Raw genomic sequence first — 26,054 nt, forward strand, 5'->3', positions numbered from 1 at the left:
GATATAGAAAATACTTGTCCAAGGTGTCACACATTGAAAGTGAACTGAAGACCACCGGCTTCTTAACCACAAGTTCTGGAAGATGCACTGGACAATGTTTAATGGCAGTTAGGAATCAAGACACTGTTAGGTAGCATGAAAGACAATTGTCTGGGATTCTTTCTACTGAATTTCTTACAATTTCAATGTTCACTTGGACTTACCTAATCCCATGTTGTGTTGTTTGTTATTTTTATATCAGTGGATACATTGCTCAGTGTATTGTTAAAGATGGCAACAGGGAAAGAGATATGGTCATTTGTAGCAGGTTGAATGACAGCAGAAAAGCATCCATGTTGGTATATGTTATCATCATTTAGCATCTGTTTTCCATACAGATATTGGTTTGATGGTTTGACATAAGCTGGCAAGGCCAGGAGCCACACCAGATTCCATAGTCTGTTTTGGCTTGCTTTCCCCAGCTGGATACTCTTCCTAACATCAACCACTTTACAGAATGTATTGGGTGCTTTTTACACGGCACCAACACCAGTGTTTTTTTTGTATGTGGCACCAGCACCAGTGCTTTTTATGTGGCACCACCATATGCTTTTTACTTGGTACCAGCAGCAGTGCTTTTTAGGTTGCACTAGCAACAGTGGCCCTCAAATGACACAGCCAGTTTGGCCATATTTGGAAAATATTCTTGAAGATAAAATGGAGATCATTAAAAAATATTAGTTGTGGGAGAGGGTAGTAAAATAAGTCTGTGGAAAGCTGCTTTTTATTCACTTTCCTCAATTGAATTAGAAATTATTGAAGAAACCAGAACACTATGCTTAGCCTGCATACATCCTAATCAATGGGTAAGATGTCTCTCAGATTTTAAAAATATTTTCAGTTTACAAAACAGATTTTTGTTATTCTCTCTATTTGCTTCCTGCTCATTTAAAATAATTATTGGTTCAACATTAGAGGTACCATGTAAAGAGCAACCATGCCAGCACTGCGTAAAAGGCACCTGTGCTGGCGTCACATAAGGAGCACTCGTGCCAGTGCTATGTTAAAAATGGGCCCGTGCCAGGTGCCATGTTGGCACCACATAACATATCCTGCTGTCACAGAAAAAGCAACTGTGCCAGTGCTATGTAAAAAGCACCCAGTACACTCTGTAAAGTGGTTGGCATTAGGAAGGGCATCCAGCTGTAGAAACCATGCCAAAATAGACAATTGGAGTCTGGTGCAGCCTTCCGGTTTGCCAGCTCGTATCAATCCGACCACGCCAGGCCAGCATGGAAAACAGACGTTAAATAATGATGATTAGAGGGATTTTCAGAAAGTTGATGACAAAAGAAGTGGGGATTGGATGAAGTAGTTAGCATTGCGAGACCCAGAATAAGTAGAGGAGGTGGAATGCAATTATATGGAAACTGTTCAAGTAACAGTGATGTGACAGTGCATCTGTAAGTTGGAATGTGTGATGAGTGAGTTCCTGTTAATCAACCAGATAATGTTTTTTTATTTGGTCAAATATTATCATATTATCATGCATGTAATAGCATCCTTATTGTTGGAGCAATGCTTTGCTTTAGTCCCACTGAAGCTGTGTACAGTCAAATGTTAGAAGCTTAATTTTGTTCTGGATCTAAAGAAAGCTAATATATACGATACAGTTTTTTGCTATGTTATGGATGTCAAATCATCAGAGATTGAAATGACTGACTAGCTTTGTAGTTACTAAAGTGGAGGCACATGGCCAAGTGGTTTAGGGAGTTTGGCTCGTAATTGTAAGGCTGCAGGTTCAATTTCTAGACTACGTGGCACATTATTTCTTTGAGCAAAGCAATTCATTTTATATTGCTGAAGGCTACACTCTATAAAGAATGCCAGCCGTTGCTGATGCAGCCCTTTCTCCTTCTATTTCTTATGTTATAAACATTCCACTGGAACAAGGGTGACACTGGTCTTAAAAGAGAGAAATATCACAAAGGCATGTTATTATAAAATACGTTTTATACATCTTTGGGGTGTAATTTTATAGGTAATATCAACAGGGATAAAGAATTTTGTTCAAGAACAATCCTAATTGTCAGAATCACAGTTCTTTTTTAATTTTTTTCACTACAGGTTCACTATCGTCAAGGCTGCTATCATTCCAATCAATGTCATCGGTTAACCAGTCAAAATCATCATCAAATTCTTTGCTGAAATCTTCAACTTCCTCATGATCTTTTTTAGTAGGAGTGGTTATTTTGAAATGGGATGCAATCTCTGTTTGGTGACGCTTGGAATCTGCAAAATCAATGACAGAGATGGTTATCACAAACTAGAATAACAACAAAAATCAATAGTAACAAGAACAAAAATAGCATTAACATGTAAAGCACGACAGGCCACGATCATAGCCGTCAGGCACTGGTCAACAGGCCATGATCGTGGCCCAGATAGATGCGTTTAATTGATGGGCATTTGTTGAGGTCTAATGTCATTCAAACTGCCCGACACCCACCAGAATGCAAGAGGACTAATAGTTCAACTAAGGCGGTGGGTTGGTAGAAACGTTGGCACACCGGGCGAAATGCTTAGCAGTATTTCGTCTGACTTCATGTTCTGAGTTCAAATTCCACTGAGGTCGACTTTGTCTTTCATCCTTTCGGGCTGGCTGGCCCCTTCCCCCAAAATTTTGGGCTTTGTGCCTAGAGTAGAAAAGACTATATCTTTAAAAGGTGGTGAGCTGGCAGAAATGTTAGCATGCTGGGCGAAATGCTTAGCGGTATTTCATCTGTCTTTACATTCTGAGTTCAAATTCTGCCGATGTCAACTTTGCTTTTCACATTTTTGGGGGTCAATAAATTAAGTACCAGTTGTGTACTGGGGTCGATCTAATCGACTACTCCCGCCCCCCCAGTATTGATCTGTAAATCAGTAACACACTTGGTAGTATATTATGGCTGTAAAACTAAATACTGTGTCCTTTGCTAAGAGTTAATTAGAAAGTTCTGCATCAGAGATGTTTGTTAGCTTGTATTATATAAAACTTATAGGCGCAGGAGTGGCTGTGGTAAGTAGCTTGCTTACCAACCACATGGTTCTGGGTTCAGTCCCACTGTGTGGCACCTTGGGCAAGTGTCTTCTACTATAGCCTCGGGCCGACCAAAGCCTTGTGAGTGGATTTGGTAGACGGAAACTGAAATGAAAGACGCCCATCATATATGTACATATATATATGTATATATGTATGTGTCTGTCCCCCCACCATCGCTTGACAACCGATGTTGGTGCATTTACATCCCCGTAACTTAGCAGCTCGGAAAAGAAACAGATAGAATAAGTACTAGGCTTACAAAGAATAAGTCCTGGGGTCAATTTGTTCAACTAAAGGTGGTGCTCCAGCATGGCCACAGTCAAATGACTGAAACAAAAGAATAAAAATAGAGAAATACCTTCATTTTTACCTTGCTTTTTCTCTGTCCCCTTTTCCTGTACAGACACCAAGTTACCATCAGATACAGCAGCTTTATCGTCCAATATGTCGTCATCATTTATTGAGTTGTCATCAAGATCTGATTCTTCAATGAAAGACTCCTCAAAGCATTGAAGAATGGTTTTTTGTCGGGGATTCTAGAGAGGGAAAACAATAACAATTATTATAGCATTAATAATTTCTAAATGTTGATGCAAGGTCACAAATTTAGGTAGGGATGTAAAGGGCAGTGGCATAGCTAGGGTAAACCGTGCCTGGGGCAAGCCGCAAAAATGCCTTCCCCAACCAGTTACAAAATCCACGAGATTATATAGTACTCATTTGCTACAAGTAATTAATGTTTTAAAGCAATATTTTAGGAATAATTACTTTGCCAGGGTTCATTTACTTGCCGGTTTGGTACAACCGGTAATTCAAAATATATTTTTTGAATGTTTACTTTTACAAAACCTCCTTATTTTAACTGTTAAATGCACCAACCCCCCTGATTGAAACATTAAAAAAATTAATGTGTGAAATGAGATGTAATAAAAAAAAATACAGGCACAGGAGTGGCTGTGTGGTAAGTAGCTTGCTTACCAACCAGATGGTTCTGGGTTCAGTACCACTGTGTGGCACCTTGGGCAAGTAAGTATCTTCTAGAAGATGGAAGTCCATACAAACTTTTAATCATATTGCCAACTAAGTTTATACTTCTTTAATATAATAAGGAGAGAAATGAAAAATACAGGAAATTGAATTGAAGTGTTAAAAGTGAATACTTACTTGGAATAGAACTGTGTCTGTTTCTGAAAAGTCATCTTTAGAAAGACCAGCTTTACCCAAAATATTCAGCTTATTTTTTATAAGAGGCCTAATAAAGGGGAGAGGATTATAGAGGTTTAACAGCGAAATTATCATCAATATCATATATATATATACTTACATATAAAAGGCATGGTTTGCTCCTGGCAAAAGATGTTTTTAAAGGAGAGAGAATTTTCCTCTCAGACATATTTATATCTACAAGGAGTGGGGGTGCTGAAAAGTTCCTGGCTTTGAGTAAAAGAAAATACAGGAGGATCAGTTAATTATGACTTAATTCAACATATTCCCCTCTCAGATTCACACACTTATTGCAGTGGTCCTTCAGTTTTTCTAAGCTCCGTAAAAGAACTTGGACAATTGGGCCTCCAATCAGGCCTTTCACAAAACCCTTAAAGCCAGAAACTTTTCAGTACCCCCCTTGTAAGAACTTACACATTATTTTAATTCTTTTTTTTATACAAAATAAAATGAAGCTCTTTAGTTTCACACACACGCGTAAAGATATAAATGCATAAATATTACCATATAAAATCATCAGCAGTTCCTGTGGCCACAAGATAGTGAATGTTTACTGAATCCATTTGTCCAATTCTATGAACTCGATCTTCAGCCTGGACTAGAATCTGCCAAGAAGAATATATAAATTAATACACACATACAAGTATAACACACACACACACACACACACATATACTCTTTTACTTGTTTCAGTCATTTGACTGTGGCCATGCTGGAGCACCGCCTTTAGTCAAGCAAATCGACCCCAGGACTTATTCTTTGTAAGCCTAGTACTTATTCTATTGGTCTCTTTTGCCGAACTGCTAAGTTATGGGGACGTAAACACACCAGCATTGGTTGTCAAGCGATGTTGGGGGGGACAAACACAGACACACAAACACACACATATATATATATATATATATATATATATATATGCGCACATATATACGACGGGCTTCTTTCAGTTTCCATCTACCAAATCCACTCATAAGGCTTTGGTCGGCCCGAGGCTATAGTAGAAGACACTTGCCCAAGGTGCCACGCAGTGGGACTGAACCCGGAACCATGTGGTTGGTAAGCAAGCTACTTACCACACAGCCACTCCTGCTTGCATGTAATAACATATGTAATGAAGTAACTCACGAGACAAGACCTCTCAACTGAGTGGGAGAGAAATATTGAGGGAAGTGGATTGATAGCAAGTGATGAGAGGTTAAAGTATGAGAGAGGGACAGGAACCCGTGCCTCACTACAGAGGAGATACATGGCTAACCCAACTGGGAAAGAAAGAGGATAGCAGTGAAGATGCATCATGGCATACCCTCAAGTTACAGGAAGATGAATATAAGAGAAGTGGTATGGTGGGGTAAGTAGGTTTGCTGGACTGCAAGAGGTGAATGGCAGATATAGATGAGGATGAAGGGAAATGCAGTGAGAGATAAACATGGATTAGTACAGAAATACCTTCACTGCAAAACCTTGAAAAATCAATTACATAAAGAGCTGAAAGGAAAGAAAATATAATCAACAAATAATCTTTGTACTTACTCCTGGGTTCCAGAACAGTTCAGCAAAGATGACCAAGGATGCTGCAGTTAAATTTAACCCTGCATTTGCAGCACAGATGGACAGTATTGCTAACCGAATATCTTCATGTTTTTGAAACTGGTCGCAATAGAACTTGCGCTGTTGACTAGTTGTTTTCCCATCAATGCGAATGTATTCAATTTTGCACTGGAAAGAATTATAATAAAGACAGAGTGTAATGTTAGCAGAGAGATTTTGCCAAAGATAAGAGTTCGTAATTTACTTAATTTGCAAGATCCTCTTATGAGGCGATGCTGAAAAGTTCCTGGCTTTGGGTAAAAGAAAATACAAGCAGATCAGTTAATTATGATTTTATTCAACATATCCACTTCTCAGATTCACATACATATTGCAGCAGTCCTGTAAAAGAACTCAGAAGGTTGGGCCTCCAACCAGGCTTTTCGTGATATCCTCAAAGCCAGATATTTTCCAGCACCCCCTTGTACACCCTTTAAACACGTATTTCCAGTACGTACACTCCTGACCCCTACTACCTCAAGAATCTCAACCCCTACTATCCCCCCAATCCCAATCTCTCATTTATATAATGCTTTACCATTCCACTTTTCAGCATCAGTATCATCATTTAACGCCTGTTGTCCATGGTGGCATGGGTTGGATGGTTTGTTTGGGCTGGTACACTAGAAGGCTGCGCCAAGATTCAGTCCGATTTCACATGGTTTTCTACAGCTGGATGCTCTTCGTAATGTCAACCACTCCGAGAGTGTAATGGGTGTTTTCATGTACCACCAGCATGGATGCCATTTGCATGACACCAGTATCTGCCATGACAGCAATTTTGCTTGGCTTGATGGGTCTTCTTCTGAAGCACACAACATAATGCTTCCAAGGTCATTGTTTCCACAAGGCCCAACACTCGAAAGGAGCTCAGCTACTTTGCCTCCATGAGCTCCAACATTTGAAAGGAACTCAGCCACCTTGTCTCTGTCAGGCCCAACACTTGAAAGGTACTCAGCCACTTGGCTTCCATGAGGCACAACGATCACAGGTTGATCTTCTTTACATACCACCAGCATCAGTGCATCACTGGCAACAACCATGTTCGAATGGTGCGTTTTACATGTCACCAGCATGGGAGCCAGTCAGGCAGCACTGGCATCAACCATGCTCGAATGGTGCTTTTTACGTGCCACCAGCATGGGAGAGTAAAGTATGGTCCTCTAATCTGAAGGTTGGAAAAGCAGTAATTCAGTATAAGACCTAAGACCATAAGAACTCACCCAATCCATACCAGCATGGAAAGCAGATATAAGAATGTTTAGGATGGTCACCATGGGGAAGATAAGTCACTAAATCGCTGATCATCATTATTGCCATCATTTTAATGTCCACTTTTCCATGCTTTCATGGATCGGATGCAATTTGTTGAGGTTGATTTTTTATGGCCAGATGCCCTTCCTGTCATCAACCCTCACCTTTATTCCAAACGGGGTAACATTTCCAGACAGGTTTTCATGAAAGACTGCAAACGAATGACACCACTAGCATGATGGAGACACCTGTTTTACAAACTCTCGTAGTAAGTCAAAGCAAGGAGACAGTAAAACGCACACACATACACAATGAGCTTCTTTTAGTTTCCATCTATTAAAACCACTCACAAGGCTTTGGTCAGTCCAGGGCTTTAGAAGACACTTATTAACTGTGCCATTTGGTGGGACTGAAACTGAAACCATGTTGTTAGGATGCAAGCTTCTTTACCACACAGCCACGTCTGTGGCTATATTGATTATTTTCATAAATCAAAATAATTTATTGGCCTCTTAGAAGCCCTGTAATAAGAGCAGAATGGATAGGTGAGTGGTTTAACAGACTAACCTTATTTTGGACATGCTTTTCAATGGCATCCATCATCACACAATGGTGTGCAAATACCAGGAACTTTTGACCAGCTTCCACTCGGTCTGTGATGTAGTCGCTGTGGGATGAAACATAGAATTGATGGAGATGCATGTTTAAAACAGTGACGTGCGGGAAACATGTAGTAGTGTCAGCTGGATGTAGAATGGACATGGGTTTGTGTGTTGGCATCTTGTAAGAAAAATATACATCTTACATACTAACAAATAGATTGGTGGTATGAAAAGGGGACAGAGAAGACAAAAGAGAGGGAGGGAGGGAAGGATGAAGGAAGAAAGGAGAAAAGAAGGAAGTAAAGGAGAGAAGCTAGTGTAAGGGTGTGAAATAGAAAGCGAATTATTATATTTTCTGGCAAATAAGTTCAAATTTTCAGACCAAAATTTACAGCAAAAACGGTAGGTTGATTCTTACAACAAGATGTCCTTTAAAGATACATAGTTTATGTTAAAACTTCCAAGGTGGTGAGCTGGCAGAAGTGTTAGCATGCCGGGCGAAATACGTAGCAGTATGTCGTCTGCCATTACGTTCTGAGTTCAAATTCCGCCGAGGTCGACTTTGCATTTCATCCTTTCGGGGTAGATAAATTAAGTACCAGTTACGCACTGGGGTCGATGTAATCGACTTAATCCCTTTGTCTGTCCTTGTTTATCCCCTCTATGTTTAGCCCCTTGTGGGCAATAAAGGAATACAATAACCTTGGCGGACCATCATTTGGAAAGACAGTGACAATGTTTGAATGTTTACACTATAAATTATGTTGATTTCTATGCCAAAAAATACAGTAAGAATAAGTGATGGTAGCAGATGTTAACTGAAGTGAGAGTTTGCTGTTGTGGTGTGAATGCATGGAGGGTTAGCTAGAGATAGAGATAAAATATTGACAGACTTACCAAACAGCGGAAGACTTGGCTGATGCTGTTTCTTGAAAATATCGAAACAAGAGATTTCGTCTTTCCTGTAAACACAAAAGAAAACAAGAGGTTTGTGTATGTGTACAAAAGGCAAGGTTGACCTAAAAGTAAATGGCTGCCAATGATAAAACATATAATTGCAAAAATATACTTTTATTTCTTTACTTGTTTCAGTTATAGGACCATGGCCATGGTGTTTTTAACCATAGATGGGGTTAGGAAGGGCATCTAGCAGTAAAAACCTTACCAAAACTGACCTTGCCTGTGCTTGTGCCACATAAAAAGCACTAAGTTCACTCTGTTGAGTGGTTGGTGTTAGGAAGGGTATCCAGCTGTAAAAATCCTGCCAAAACAGTCACAGAAGTCTGGAGCTAGCTTTGGCCTGGCCGGCTCTTGTGAAGCCATCCCACCCATGCTGAGATGGGTCGGACAGTTTGACCAGACCTGGCAAGCAGGAGTATTGAAAGAAGTACTGAGATATTTCATAAAGCAGTATTGCAATGCATAGTTGAGAGGTAACGAGATCTAACATAAAACAGTAGTAAGATGCATCATAGAGAAGCAGTGATTTATATCATAACATGTTACTTACAGCTGATGTTGATTTCTCTACCAAGGCGGAAACTTTTTTCATGGAGGCATCAGTCTTAATGGCATTGGGATTCAACAATACAGCTTGTCTCCTTTTGGATGGCAACTGGCTGAGAACATCTTTCTTCATCCGTCTGTAAATAACAATAATTAGAAACAATTATTATTATTATTAATCCTGCCAAAACAGTCATCCCACCCATGCCAGCATGGAACACAGATGTTAAATGATGATGATGATGAAACAACAACTACGAAAGTGAAACATTATCTACAACAATTTGTAAGGGTAGTAACAACAGTAACAATAACAAGAACAGCAACAGTAAATATTCAACAGTTGGGTACTTACCTGATCATAACCTTCTCTTCCATAAACACCTGTAGTTCAGCCAAGTTGGAATAACCACTGAAATCCCAACCCCAGGCATTCTGGGAATGAAATGAATATTTTGTTATAGAAGCATGGATAATATAGGATTACAGGGTGTAGAATGTCTCTCTTGTATTGTATATAACATGTAGAGTAATCTATATGATATTGTCTGAGGCAAAGTGGCTGAGTTCCCTTTGAGCATTGGGCCTCACAGAAGTGAGTTCCTTTCAAGCGCTGGGCCTCTTGGAGGCAATGATCAAGACCTTTGGCATTATGTCATGACAGATACCAGTGTCATGCAAATGGCACCCATGCCAGTGGCACGTAAAAGCACCCATTACACTCTCGGAGTGGTTGGCATTAGGAAGGGCATTCAGCCACAGAAACCATGCCAACACATTAACATGCATGCAAACACACAACTACATACTCCCTTTCACACCTGCACACACTCTTACAGATTCACACACACACACACACACACAGATGTTCAACAAAAACGTGCATATTTGTGTATGCAGCAGACACACATACTAACAATTCAAACTGAACATTAACCACACTAATTTCATCTGGATATTCCATTATCCCATCCCTTCTCCACCTGACAAGTCAAACAAGAGGAATGGTGCTGATCTGTGGGCACTGCATTACCTCTTCACATAGCATCATTGTAATTCAATCTTCGAAAGTTACCAATCTCACTGAGGGGTTTTGCTCTCACACATCCTAAACATAACTTGTGCTCCTTACCTTTTTGCCATCACAGTAGCGCAAACCATATTCAGTGAAATTAATAGGTCGAAGTACCCCAACAATTTGGGTGAAAAGCTCTGATGGACGAGACAAAGCAGGTGTCCCAGTCAAAAGGATCACACGGGTAGCATTCTGAAAATATAAGTACATGGATATTTGACAGTGGAATAAAAAAAATCCCTTTCTTGGAAAACAAGTAAGGACTGGCAACAGGAAAAGCTTCCAACTATAAGATATTGAGTTCAAATTTTGGTACAAGGCCAACAAATTCAGGGAAGGAGTAAGACAATTACATCAAACCCGGTGCTCAACTGGTACTTATTTCATCAACCCCATAAGGAAGAAAGGCAAAGTCGACCACAGCGGAATTTGAACTCAGAATGCAAGGATGGATACAATGCTACTAAGTATTTTGCCCGGTGTGCTAACAATTCTGCCAGCTAACTGCCATTTATAAAATATTCTTTTCTACTCTAGGCACAAGGCCTGAAATTTTGGGGGAAGGGGCCAGTCGATTAGACTGACCCCAGTACACAACTGGTACTTAATTTATCGACCCCTGAAAGGATGAAAGGCAAAGTTGACCCCAGCAGAATTTGAACTCAGAACATAAAGACAGACGAAATACCGCTAAGCATTTCGCCCGGTGTGCTAATGTTTCTTATTTCTTTATTGCCCACAAGGGACTAAACATAGAGAGGACAAACAAGGACAGACAAAGGGATTAAGTCGATTACATTGACCCCAGTGCGTAACTGGTACTTAATTAATCGACCCCAAAAGGATGAAAGGCAAAGTCGACCTTGGTGGAATTTGAACCCAGAACGTAACGGCAGATGAAATACTGCTAAGCATTTCGTCCGGTGTGCTAACGTTTCTGCCAGCTTGCAGCCTTGCCATCGATAAAACATTGCCTATAAGTATTCATTAAGTCAGCATGAAAACGTGGACATAAAAATGAAAAAGCAAATTTCATCATCACCATAATCATTTAACGTCCATGATACATGCTGCCATGGGTTGGACAGTTTAACAGGATCTGAGGGAGTCCAAGGATGGCACCATTCTCCATTGTCTGCTTTGGCATGGTTTCAACAGCTCAATGCACTCCCTAACGCCAGCTTACAGCATGTACTGAGGGCTTTTTTTTGTGCCAGCTGCACTATTGAGGTCACTATACAGCTTGCAGGACTATGAACCCTGGGAGAGGCAGGTATCAGCTTCATGCTAGGGGACAAGGTGTGTAAGTGTGTATGTATGTGTGTTTTGTGAAAGACAACTAAAAGGTTGGCATCAGGAAAGGTATCCAGCCATAAAATGTGTGGTTCATCTATGACAATTACTGTGCTAATTATTAATGAAATAATACACTAACCTGGAGTAGTGGAAGTGCTGCTTTTGTTCTGGCACTCTTGAAATTCTTCAGGAAGTGGGATTCATCCTTTTGGAGGAAGAAAAAAAAAAAAAAAAAAATGTAAAATACACAAAGAAAAGATGATACCAAATGTCAGAGAATGTTGATAAAAATACAAAAGGAACAAATACTAAGAAAGGTGTAGCATGACTGTTCCAGTACCGCTTGACTGGCCTTTGTGCCGGTGGCATGTAAAAGCACCCACTACACTCTCGGAGTGGTTGGTGTTAGGAAGGGCATCCTGCTGTAGAAACTCTGCCAAATCAGATTGGAGCCTGGTGTAGCCATTTGGTTTCACCAGTCCTCAGTCAAATCGTCCAACCCATGCTAGCATGGAAAGCGGACGTTAAACGACGATGATGATATAAGATGGAGATATCAATCATTATCCTCCTCCTCCTCGCTGCCAACACCGTCATCGCTGCTGCCGCCACCACCGCGTCTAAAACACCACTGTTCAAATTTCCTTTTATCAATTTCCTTTATAATCCAGCATTCAGCTCCATAGGTAGCTATGATTAGTCCACATTACTCCATAAGGAGCACAGGGCAAGTTTCTTGTTTTCTCTGGTGCATACGTTCCTCCCTGGTTGCGATACCAGTCTGTCACAGTCTGAGCAATGTGAAATGAAGTTCATTGCTCAAGAACACAACACATCATCTGATCCAGGAATCGAAACCACAATCTTACGATCACGAGTCACGCACCTCCATAGGTGGCTCTGCTAACTATCAATGAATTGAGGCGTTGCTTTTTCGTTTGCAAGGAGACGGCCTTCATCATCATCATTTAACGTCCGTTTTCTATGCTGGCATGGGTTGGACAATTTGAGAGGAGCTGGTCAACTGGAGATCTGCCCAGTTTCCATGTCTGCTTTGGCATAGCTTCTGCAGTTGAATGCCCTTCCTAATGCCAACCGTTTTACAGCGGTTGCTATTACACAGCACTGGCACAGGTGCTTTTTACATGGCATTGGCACATGATTAGGTATACTCAGCCGGAGAGGGATGCAGGGGACATGCCTGTATGCAAGGACAACCATGTATTTACTTAGTTTGACATATCTTCTCAAGCACAACAAACTACCAAAAGTCTTGGCCTGTCATCCCCTAGGTGAGGCCCAACATCTGAAGATCCTTTTTCACCACTTCGTTCCACATCTTTTTGGGTCTACCCCATCTACACATTCCCTCCACAATTAGAGCTCAGCCTTATTCTTCCATATATTGTTCAGTGATATCATGGCATTCTTGGCTATACAGACTCTTCTCTTGATTTCATGGGTGTCATTGTACTCACTGGTAATAAGAATACCAGGGTACACAAATTCTTTTACATTTTCAATATTACATTGTTTATCAGTGTCTGTGAACATATATTTACATACAACCAATGCCAATATGAAAAACTGACATTAGAAGATGATGATGATGACAACAAACATGCATATATGTATACCCTGACACACACATACACATTATTGACATGGAATCCTACTTACCATAATAACAATTTTAAACTTCTTGGTTAACAATTCATTTGATTTCTTTGACATCAGATCATAACTGAGAATATTAACCATTCCACTTACACCACTATCTTTGCCTTTCAAGATCACATTTATCTCTTGTGGATCCAAACTGGGTACCCAGCGTCGAATTTGCTGAACAAAAGAGGTAATGATAATAATAATAATAATAATAATAGTAACCATAAGAGCATCACAGCAAACTACAGCACATACTCAAGGTACACAGAGCTGTGCTTGGTAGTGCAGTGAAAGCACGTTATAAAAATAAGACTACTGAATAATAATAATAATGTGGTAGATAAAAGAAAAATGGAAACCAAGATCATAGATATTGCCACACCCAGGGATGTATGCATAGATGACAAAGAGCTGGAAAAGATGGAGAATTATAGACTACTAAAAGATGAAATTGCAAGAATGTGAGCAATGAGGAGAGAAATTGGAATTGATATGAGGGCAGAGCCAACCCCAAAAACATTATAATATATATAATATACTATAAAATATAATATAACATCAGATAATATAACCAATTTTTAAAAAAAAAACCAAATGTATATATGTCATCATCATTTAACACCCATTTTCCATGCTGGCATGGGTTGGATGGTTTGACAGGAGTAATCAAGGACAGGAGCTGCACCAAGCTCTATTGCTTGTTTTGGCATGATTTCTACAGCTGGATGCCCTTCCTAATGCCAACCACTTTACAAAGTATACTGGATACTTTTTACATGGCACAGATAGAGAGATGGATGGATGGATGGAATGACAGACAGATGGATAGATAGGGAAGATAAATAGAAAAATAGATAAGATTATATATATATGCATGTATCTAAAAATATGAAAATTGAAATGGAGAAAAATTGTAGTCAGAAACTTTGTTTGAAGATAAGACACATACCTGAGCCCAGTCAAATCGCACTGAAGAGGGAACAACAATCAGGAGGGGCCACTCATTTCTGTAATAACAGGCAACTGAAATAGCTTGAAGTGTTTTGCCAAGACCCATTTCATCAGCAAACAAAATCCTGCCTCTCCTTTCAATACTTAATCTGTGAAAAGATTTAATGTATATAATATAAATATTGAGATGAAACTTATCACACTTCACATGAGTATCATGGATATTCTATATAAAATACTATGTTCTGAAGAGCAGGAAGACTACTCGTTCCATTCCCACACAAAAAAATAAATATTGAACAAAGAATGACAATAGTTGATATTACGTAGAGTCAAAGAGATAAATGATTATCTTATGAAACTTCATTAGTTTACAGTTGTCTCTGCAATAAAATGAAGTGGACTCATAGTTGAATAACATCCTACAGCTTCACTGGAGCCTCAAATATAAAGTGCAGTATTTGGAAAAAGGAATTACAGTTATTCCTTAGTCATGTTATTTTCTTATTACCACTCTGTACCCAACTAACTCTTCATTTTGAAACGAATGTATATTGAGCTCTACACCAGGTTATTAGTCTCAAAATGCCCAAGCGAAATATATATATCATTAGATGTACTTGTTGTAAGAAACAACTAGGTTTCTTTCTCTCAGCAGTCTCGCTTCCGTGCCGGTGGCACGTATAAAGCACCATTTGAGCGCGATCGTTTCCAACTCCGCCTTACTGGCACTTGTGCCGGTGGCATGTGAATAAAACATTGGACTGACTCCTGTGCAGGTGGCACGTAAAACACTATATATATTTATACGCATGCACACCAATCTCTAACTATGGAGGGAACCTGCAGAAGGAGTAAACCTAAGAAGATATGGGACGTGGTGGTGAAGCATGATCTTCAAATGTTGGGCCTAGCAGAGGTGATGACAAGTGACCAGGACCTTTGGCAATATGCTGTGCTTGAGAAGACTTGTCAAGTGAAATTGTAGCCATGGCCAATGCTGGTGTCATGTAAACGGCATCTATGAATTCGTAATCATGGTCGTTGCCAGTAGCATGATCTTTGAATGTTGGGCCCTACGGAGGTGATGACAGATGATCAAGACCTTTGGCGATATGCTGTGCTTGAGGAGACTCATCAAAGCAAATGAAACTATACTTGTGACCATTGTCAGTGTCATGTAAACGGCACCTATGAAATCACAGTCATATCTGTTGCCAGTGTCGTGCCGGTGGCACATAAAAAGCACTTATAACACTCTTGGAGTGGTTGGCGTTAGGAAGGGCATCCAGCTATAGAAACCAAACCAGATCAGACTGGAACTTGGTGCAGGCCTCTAACTTACCAGTTCCAGTCAAACCATCTAACCCATGTCAGCATGGAAATCAGACATTAAATGATGATGATGAAGAAGCATACAGGTACTGTATTAACAGTGGTGTATTTGTAAGACAGAACAAGAACATGTCTGTATGACAATGGTCATAGAATGTTTTAATAAGAGAAAGTATGTCAGTTGGTCAACTGATTATGTTTTATTCTGCTCTACAGGGTGTCCACAAGGTCTGGGTACATGGAGTAAATAAAATCATAACATAAACAATTAAATACAAGAAATAATAATTTCTTAAAGTATGTGTTAATCTCCATGTACCCAGACTTTGTGGACACCCTGTAGAATGTTTGTGCTAACTGATGATGATGATGATGGTTGGGGAAGGGAGAGTTTAAGAATGCAATATACTCACTTAACCCCTTCCAACTGGAATGGCATCAAGCTCTCCCGAAGGCATTTATCTATTTTAGACAAATCAATATCTGATTTGGTAGGTGACGATGGCAATGATGATGATGATGATGATGATGATGATGATGGTTGCTGCTGTTGCTGTTGCGTTCTCATTTTGTGTGCGAAAAACTGAACAATGAAACTTGGCAGCGGTACAACTTTGACATCTGGTTCTAAAACTTTGGCTTGCTTCACTGTAATATAAAGAACACGTTTACATCATCATCAGCACCACAATAATTTAATTTAAATGCAGGAAAGAAGACAAGGATTGGGAATCAAGAGAGTATAAACAGTAATCCCTCAACTACCACAGGTGTAACGTTCCAAAACGATCACCCCCGCGATAGGTGAAAATCTTCAAAGTAGAAACAGTATTGTACTGTATATTTCTTTTTATTATTTTTGTAATTTGTATATATTTATTTTATTATAAATGCAAAACAACACCACGGAGGAATGGATGTAAACTTAAATAATAAACCATGATATGGTGAGGGATTACTGTAAAGCGATTGGTGATGATGATGAAGATGCTGATAAAGATGATGTGCCAGATGATGATGATAATGGTAAAGATTCAGACGAGCTCCAAAGATCCAGAAAAAGGCTCAATGGCACTGTCCTTCCTCCTCTAAATCATTTAAATAAAAAGAGAGAAAAACAACAAATATTTACCTAGTTTATGATATTCCTGCAAACTGAAGGACCATTTCTTTGTGACAGCATCTGGAGACATTAAAAGACAATGATGCAAAAAATAATAGATATGAATAAATTCATTGATTCAATAGATAATTGAAGGAGGCTATCAATTCTTTTGCTGGATGGAGAATGACCCCCTCCTCCTATGAAACAACAACAACTGCCACCGCCACCATCTATTTACTAGTAACTTTTTTTATCAACTCCAGATGGAGTATTCCATATTCCCCAACCTTGTGGGATTTGAACTGAGGACACAAAGAGCAGAATGTTAGGAAAATTCAATGCTAGAGAGTATTTAGATGGGTGCTGTACCAACTCTGGCAGCTGAATGTTTTCAATATAAATTGGTTGGTGCTAAGAGGAACAAGAAAATAAAGGTTCCAGTTTTAGTTCCTTCGAGAGTGTGGTGGGTGCTTTTTATGTGCCACCAGCATGGGAGTAAGTCAGGCAGACATACATAGATTTATAAATCACATCCTTCCAACTTGTAAAAAAGACGCACTGAATGATGTGATCCTGAATACTCTATAAAAACAAAGACAGGATGGTCGTGGAGGGAATGCTTTCAATCAATGTTTGCCAGGGTAGTACACTATAACAGCATCAACAAAAAGAAAAGTATAAAAGTAAAAAGGTCTTTCTTACCATATTGCTTTGTTTCCATTGTCTTAAATAAATCTATTAGTCCCTGATAGAATATCACATCAACAAGAAATCTTGACGGAGATTCTAAAATAAATTTAGCTTCAATAACTTTCCTTGGCATGCTTTTAAAAGTGCTATAACGAGAACTGGTTGCGAAAGAGTTTGTTTTTTGTGGCAACATTCTGCCATCTTTATAAACTGTTTGTGTTTTCGGTGCATAATTATTTTGTGGAACAGATCCACTCGATGTAACTGATTGACTTGAAGGAGATTTTACAGAATGGGCTGGACTTGGTCTTGGTGACACCTGTGCTTTTTTTTCAGCAAGCTTTTGCAGTGCTCTTTGACGGTTTTCATCGATAATTTTCCTCTGCTCGGAGGTGAGACAACTAGACATCTTTATTCATAGAAGTAACCTACAACAAAAGAAATTTTTAGAAATCCTTTTATACCATGGTTATAGATGTTGGATAATGAGTGAAAGAGTATGGTCACAAATACAAGCAGTTTAAATGGAATTCTTTCAAAACATCTCTGAGAGCAATGTAACTTGACAGGTTGTATGGCACAGAGATCAGGGGGTCTCTTCAGATCAAGCCACTATTTCTCTGCATTGAAAGGTCAAAGCTCTGGTACAATGGACACATGATTAAAATCAGTGGTGGGCACCGTTAATTGAAAAGTTAACTGTATTGATCATTAATCCATTAATTCTTTGAAAATGGAAGTTAACATTGATCCATTAACGTTAACTTTTATTGAGGAAAGTGGAAGGGGAGGAAAGGGAGGGAAGGAATGGGAGGAAGAGGATCAGGAGAAGAGAAAGGGGAGAAGGGGAGGATTATGGGGAGGAGGAGGAGAGGACAGAGAGAGAAGGGTGAGAGTTGCAGTTAGGGTTAAGGAAGGAGGGGGAGGGGCGGGGAGAAGGGGAGGGCGGGGGAGGGTTACAGTTAGGGAAGGAGGAGAGGAGGGAAAGGGTTGCTGGAGGAGGAGGGCATTGAGGAGAAGGGAAGGGGGAAGGAGGGGAATGGGAAGGGAAGGAGGGGAATGGGAAGGGAAGGGGGGAATGGAGAAAATTAAGGAGGAGGAGAGAAGGAAGTTTCTTTCTCACTCAGACATCTATTGATATTTTTCAATATTTTTCTCCCCATAAACAAATTTTATGGAATGATGATGTCAAAATAACACACATGTAGTCCCAACTGAGTGAGGCTGTGTTATGTGTGTGTAAGAAAAATAAAAATACCTAAAATCATCTTTAGTGTTCATATTAATCTGTCAAATGTAATGCTTATTTGTTCATGTTATTTTGAATTATTCAGGTTCAAGAGGGGTGTCCACAATATTTGCTTGTAACTTTGTAAATTTTTTTTACATACAGATTTGAAATTTTGTCAGTGGGTGCTTTATATACCACTGGTTTATAGTTACATAATTTTAGCTGATCTTGCTGAGTAAATTTGACTTTTATGGGCAGGTAAATTTAATTAACAGGTGTAAAAGCAATAACATCATGGATAAACACTAAAATTGAAATTCTTAATGCATCTTACCTGTTTGATTTGTTACTAAAATTATCTCAGATGGCAACCAACAAAAATTTTGCCACTTTTCAAAATGAGATACATTAATTTGAATTAATTAAAATACAGGTATAACTGGTACAAGATTTTATTCTTTCGGTAAATATTTCGTACCTTGGTGTGGAATAATATTTTTCCACAGTTTTTTTCAGGTGCATTTGACGTATCTGACCTCCAAACCCACCGCAAGCTACTTTTTTTTCCGGAAAAGAAAGGTGGGAGTTTTGTTTCATGGGTCTTTTTTTCTTTTCCTGGTTCTTTTGCATGCTTTCAACGAATGTGACATCAAAATCATGCATAAACTTCATAGTTAAGTGTTTAGTACCAAGAGGCACTTATTCAGTCCGCCACAAAAAAATTCAAGTATATAATAATGGATGTAAAGAAATTGCAATTTTGATGTCGACTTTTCCATGTTAACATAAATCTTTGTTGAAGCTGGTTTTTCTACAGCCAGATCCTCTTCCCAGAGAACTGCAGACGAATGACGACACTCATTTGAGTGACCGGTAACTGTTTGTTTACAATCAAGACAAAGAGAATATATATTGTCATGTACACACATACACATACATCATCGTCGTTTAACCTCTAATAACTATGCTGGAACTGATGTGATGAAAGGGAAGTTTGGCAGTTATTCCCAGGACTAATAGCAATCATACGGGGGTGTTGGGTGTTGGGGAGGGGGTCAAAATAATTTTATAGGAGGAATCGCATGACCGTGATATGTAAAACACATTATCGAAAGCGAAAATCGCCAAAATGAAAAAATAAAAAAGTTACAGCGGTTTTCCCTCAGTGTCTAATCCCAATGTGCACCCAAATTTTTATAGGTAACACAGTGCTTTGAAGTATTAAGTATTCAAGTTGTGGGTTTGTTTCTATAAGATGTGTAATGTACGTAGCTACTCGTCAGAGAGAGAGATGTCAACGCACATTAAAATTATTAGTGAGAGTTGACAACAACGGGCAATATGGTGAAATAGAAAATAGTCGCCAACACCTCAAGACCGTGAAGAAAAGAAGAAAGAGTGTGGCATGTCAGATCATCGGCAACCATGAACAAAATCAGCATTGAGATGGACACAAACAGAAGAAAGGAAACGTGGCATCGAACCTTTCAGGACCTGAAGCATGTGAACAGATACTAGGTAGACATAGAACAAGCAAACAATCAAGAACACTGGGACAGAACTATCGCCCGACGTTCAAACGCGTGCGAGATAGAATGACTGGTTCGCCTGCAAGTTGTGACATGCGGTTGTATCTTCGAAATGATTTATTACTCAGACTGGAATATTTTCTGGTGCTTAAGAGAAAGTCGCGACGGTTTTATGACTGGGTACGGGATAATTATGATAATGAAAACAAAAGTTTCGTTTCTTTCACTTTCTTTAAATAGAGATGATATAATAAATAATGGACAAACATTAGAATAATTAAAAAAGGTCTCTCTCTCATATTTAAAACTTATCTATACTTACATTTAAAATTAAATAAGCTGGGATTTCTTCATATAAAAGCACTTTCATGTAGGTCGAAGAGGATTCAAGTCAGCTTCATAAAAGAAATAGCAGAGGGAAGAAATTTCTGATAAGCATATCAAGAATAAATTATAAACTTAATTTTTGTTCTGTTTTAAGGGAGCAATAATTGGCATTTAACCGTTTAAGTAACAGTTGTAAACACCATGGTGCTCTTTTGGTTATGAGGAAAATAAACTTTAAAACGGACAATCACAGTATAAGTTACCTAAATATATTTTTTCCACTAGATTCGTTGGATCGAATTAAAACTTGATAGTTTGCCATTCATTTTTTTTGTACCATTTTTATTTTGTATTATTTTTCTTTTCTTTATTTTTCTTACTAAATAATCAAACATATAATCTTCGTGTATATATCAGAGATGCATAGTGAAAAAAAGGTGGTTTTCTATCCAATAACACATGTTCAACTTTTAATGCTTTTACTTCCCGATCTTAGGATAGAGGTTGACGGTAAGTTGACAGAACCATTAAGAGCCTCGGAAAAATTGCGATATTTAGTTACGACCATTTTCGATCTCGTTTTAAATCCTGTGGAGGTTAACTTTGTCTTTCAGTTCTCTGTGGTCGATATATAAGTACCAGTCACGTACAGAAATCTTTACGACTGACTGTTCTCTTTCCCCTAATGTTTTTTTTTATTTGTATCTATATATAAACCTTGTATCTATATAAGAAATCTGTATAAGACACTGGAACGGTACTAGATTGGTAGACTCGCAGGACTATCGAATAAAACGATTTGTGATATTGTCGGTTCAATTTATAGTCCGTTTATGATGAATATGCTGAATAATCAATAGGAGAAAGCATTATCTTCAACAGTGTTATATGCATGTTATCCATCTATCATACTTTTGCCTCTCAACACTTGGCATAAAGCCATCTTCCTCAATACTACTGCCTGACTCAATTGAGAGATTACTTCTTGCAAGTTACTTGGTGACCTTCCCCAGTGCCGGTACCACGAAAATAAAAACAAAAAAAACAACACCCGATACACTCAGTAAAATGACTGGAATTAGGAAGGACATGCAGCCGCAGAAACCGTGCCGAAGCAGACATTGTACGCTGGTTCGTTTGATCCACTCGGACTGTCCAGCCCATTATATATATATATATATATATATATATATATATATATATATATATATATATATATATATATATATATATATATATATATATATATATGTTTCGTTTTTGGATTTGGTTTGCAAGATTTTTTATGTGATTTCGTGTGCTGAAGCATATTCTGTTGTCTGGGGAGAGTAATTTTCTTATTGTGCCTTAAAATTTAATACATTCACCGATAAAATTTCCACTTATTTCTTATTTTTATTTTCCTAAAATTTTCGTTGCGTCTCGCAACCTTTTCAAAGAGAGTCAAGACTATTGAAAAGGTTGCAAGACGCAACGAAAATTTTAGGAAAATAAAAATAAGAAATAAGTGGAAATTTTACCGGTGAATGTATTAAATTTTAAGGCACAATAAGAAAATGACTCTCCCCAGACACAACAGAATATATATATATATATATATATATATATATATATATATATATATAAGGATAGGCATAATAAAAGGGACCCGTGGGAAAGCTGATGTGAGACAAGCAAACGTTAAATAATGATGATGAAATTATGCTTTTGTAGTCCCAAATAATTTTTTTCTACCAATTACATTCTTTCTACTTCCCTCTCAAAATACTTATGAAATGCCCGGCCTTCTACCTAACTCTAGACATTATCTCAGTACGTAGAAACAAATACTATAAACTTATGGTTATCGTTATTTCTCACATACAACGTACGTATGTATGTACAAATGAAAACCTAGAGTATGGTAAAAGCCATAGCCACTCATAATAAAAAGGAGTACTGGTGGAATGTTCCAGTGAAAACCTTAATAAAATGTAAATATCATAGATCTAACATAGTAATTTGGGATGGAGAAGAGAAACTGTGTATGGTTGTGGAAATCAGCTGCCTAGCAGATGTTAACATAAAGCTAAAGATGGGCGAAAAAGAAAATACCTATGCTGAACTATTGAGGAATCTACAGCTACTCTATCCTGATTACGAGTTTATACTTGTAATCATTGAGGGACTAGCATACGTAACACACTGCATAAATACCAATCTTGAGAAATTAGGATTCTCAAAACCAGAAAGGAGAAGGATGATTCGAAAACTACAGATCCAAGCCATCACTGGAACAATAAAAGTCTGTAAAACTTTCCAGAAGTTTATCCATGTTTCTGGAGAGATTACGTTTTTCTTTGGTGGCATTTTCTTTTTTCAATATTGTAATCAAAAAATTATGGACACAGAAAAAAATACTCCATCCGATGTGCTGCAGCATGCCTTTGCTGATTTTGAGAAAGTCTCATCTCCCTTCTGTCTTGAGACTCAATCAGACGTGTTGCAGCATGCCTTTGCTAATCTCAAGAAAGTCTCATCTCCCTTCTCTCTCGAGACTATTTGACGTGCTGCAGCATGCCTTTATTGGTCTTGAGAAAGTCTCATCTTTCTATCTTGAGACTCCATCGGACGTGCTGTAGGATGCATTTGCTGGTCTTGAGAAAGTCTCATGTCCCTTAATCTCTATTTTGTAAGCAGTTGTATGTAGCATGTCTGTAATTTTGTATGCAGTGTAAATTAACCAAATGTAAGCAAATTGTAAATACATTACAACCTTGCGATAATTATGAACTGGTAGCTGAACAGTAGATATGTACGGGTATCTCTGCTAGTATTATATATATGTAAGTATGCATATATGTATGCATGCCTGTATATATGTGAGATAATAGTTTCAGTATTAAAGTGAAAATATCTGACATTACAATAGAGAGATGTTATTGTTTCACTTTTGACACGTAATAATGCAATAGTGGAGGAGATATGATATGGCTCTGGGCTAGCACTAGGCAAGTTAAATATTTTTTTGGCCTAAGACACTACATGGTCCCTAAGTATGGCATGTGTAAAATTTGAATGAAATTAGTTGTGTAGTTCTCAAGTTTTAGGGACAGAGAGACAGACACACGCGCACACACACACACGCATTCTCATTGGGTTGGCAACTATGTTCCCGCCGTTTAAAAAAAAATTTTGGAATGTATTTCTTCCGAGAATTCTATTTTTGAATCATTTTGGAATCTATTTTTTTTCTAGTTAATTTTTGTTTATTTTCAGATCATTAAAATGAAATGTCAAGTTAAGAAAAACGAGCATTTTCGACACCTCCTACTTTTTGCTTTTAATCAAGGTTCTAAGGCCGCAAAAGCTGCTCGTGACATTTGTACTGTGTGTGAAGAGGGTGCTATAGCTGAAAGAACCTCTTGTGATTGGTATGCCGGGTTCAAAAATGGAAATTTTGACCTCAAAGACGCATCTCGCTCTGGCCGTCCAATTGAATTCGATGAAGAGCGATTAAAGCAACTTTTGCACGAAAATTTTCGACAAACGACAAGGGAACTGGCAGAGAAAATGGAATGCTCTCACACTGCTATAGAGAAGCATCTTCACTCGATGGGAAAGGTTCAGAAGTATGGAGCATGGGTTCCGCATGCTTTAAGTGACAACAAAAATCAACGAGTTACAATCTCCGCTGGTTTCCTTGCTCGTCACCGCTCAACTCATGGACACAAGAAACGATTTCTTTACCGAATCGTTACTGGCGACGAAAAATGGTGCCTGTACATCAATATGAAGCAGTGTAAGGAATGGCTAAGCCCCGGTAAACAAGTGACACCACACGTGAAACAAGATCTTCATCCACGTAAAACGATGTTGTGCGTATGGTGGGACTGGGAAGGGATTATCCATTACGAATTGCTTGAACGGAACCAAACGGTCAACGCGGAACTCTATATTCAACAGAAAGAACGACTCAACATGGTTATTCAAGAGAAAAGACCTAATCGGCAGCATGGTGTTCTGCTCCACGACAACGCCCGCTCTCATATCGCTAATATGACCAAGGAAGCCATTCAAACGCATGGCTGGGAAATGCTGCCACGCCCGCCATACTCTCCTGATTTGGCACCAACGGATTTCCTCCTCTTTCGATCTCTTTCAAATGCTATGCGCGGAGTTTCGTTCAATTCTGATGCAGAATTGAGAGCTTGGTTGGATCAATTTTTCGAGTCGAAATCGGGTGATTTCTACGAACGAGGTATTGAAAATCTTGTTGAACGTTGGGAAGAAGTTTGTAAACAACAAGGGTGAATACATTATTGATTAATTAGTTGATACTATTCCGGTAAATTTTCAGATTAACACCCGCACGATTTTCACTAGGGTGTTAGGGTTAGGGACGGAATTCTCTAACCTTAACCCTAACACCCTAGTGAAGATCGTGCGGGTGTTAATCTGAAAATTTACCACTATTACCTTGTAAAATTTGATTTGATTTGGTGGAAACGTTTGAGAAAGCATTGGGAACAGACAAAGAATTTTATATACATAGATTAACCAAATAGAAACACATGCACGAACTGCTTATTTAACGATAAATGCCACTATAATTATTATAGATAAATTTCTTAATATTAATATATATATATATATATATATATATATACAGAGAGAGAGAGAGAGAGAGAGAGAGAGTGATATTAAGCACGTGTATTAAACGTTAATTTAAGGGTTGGTACTACTAAAGCAGCGCGGACCCGAACGCGCAGTCGCGCGTCCGCGCTAGCTAGTCTTCAGTGGTCGATCCTAACCCTAACCCTAACCCTAACCCTGTCCCTAACCCTAACCCTAACCCTATCCCAAACCCTAACCCCATCCCTAACCCGCGCGTGCAAATGAATACGTGTTTAGGGTTAGGGTTAGGGTTAGGAATAGGGTTAGGGTTAGGATCGACCACTCACGACTAGCTAGCGCGGACGCGCGACTGCGCGTTCGGGTCCGCGCTGCTTTAGTAGTACCAGGGTTAATATGTAACTGTAAATACTTATAACGTTACACCTGCAGCGATAATTATTAACTGGTAATTGAAAGATAAATGTGTATTTTTAAATACCTTGGATTTGGTTTCATCACATTAGAATTAAAGTGAAACAGCAGTCACTTTTGACACGTAATACCGAACCAGGCTAAAAGATTGTTCCGGGTCCGCGTTAGGCAAGAAGTTGAAATTTTTTTTTGACCCATGACACTTCATGGACCCTAAGTAATGCATATGTAAAATTTGAATGAAATTCCAGAAAAAGTTTTTGAAATATGTTACAGAGGTTTAAAGTTTGATAATTTTTACCCAATCAGAAAACCGGGTTTGTGCGCGATAGCTGTGTATTATAAAACGAAAGTAAATATCGGAAGACGAAGTTTGAAAGAAAACGAAAGTAATTGCATGGCATAAGAAGAGAGAGGGAGGAGGAGGCAGCGTGTGTGAGAGGTAATACATGTACAGACAAAGAGAGGGTGAATGACAAAGAGTGAGGTAAATATATAAAGGCGAAGGCGTTAAAAAGAAAATAAGAGAGATTGAAGGTGACAGATAGAGAGTGGGAGAGTTGTCGATCTAAAAGTCGAGTT

General features: G+C 38.7%; 1 protein-coding gene across 6 annotated transcripts; it reads right to left on the reverse strand.

The window, feature by feature from the left end:
- Positions 1-1,974: 1,974 nt before the first annotated feature.
- LOC106869690 (SNF2 related chromatin remodeling annealing helicase 1) lies at positions 1,975-25,820 on the reverse strand. Of its 6 annotated transcripts, none has more exons than XM_014915537.3 (18): positions 25,540-25,820; positions 20,440-20,512; positions 17,370-17,785; positions 16,695-16,745; positions 15,976-16,210; positions 14,226-14,376; positions 13,289-13,450; positions 11,748-11,813; positions 10,370-10,504; positions 9,593-9,672; positions 9,242-9,374; positions 8,629-8,693; positions 7,697-7,796; positions 5,819-6,004; positions 4,793-4,893; positions 4,229-4,316; positions 3,435-3,600; positions 1,975-2,271 (listed from the first exon to the last, which is right to left on the reverse strand). In XM_014915537.3, the coding sequence occupies exons 3-18, from the start codon at positions 17,764-17,766 to the stop codon at positions 2,075-2,077; spliced, it is 2,313 nt and encodes a 770-aa protein (XP_014771023.2). In that variant the 5' UTR covers positions 17,767-17,785; positions 20,440-20,512; positions 25,540-25,820; the 3' UTR covers positions 1,975-2,074. The 6 variants fall into 6 exon arrangements, with proteins under 6 accessions (XP_014771023.2, XP_014771013.2, XP_089214115.1 ...); XM_014915527.3 differs by having other exon boundaries at positions 3,423-3,600; positions 25,540-25,678; XM_089357989.1 differs by lacking the exon at positions 20,440-20,512 and having other exon boundaries at positions 25,540-25,815.
- Between the last annotated feature and the right edge of the window lie 234 nt (positions 25,821-26,054).

This window comes from Octopus bimaculoides, chromosome 9, assembly GCF_046866305.1.
Source record: "Octopus bimaculoides isolate indiv1 chromosome 9, ASM4686630v1, whole genome shotgun sequence".
Taxonomy (NCBI): Eukaryota; Metazoa; Mollusca; class Cephalopoda; order Octopoda; family Octopodidae; genus Octopus; species Octopus bimaculoides.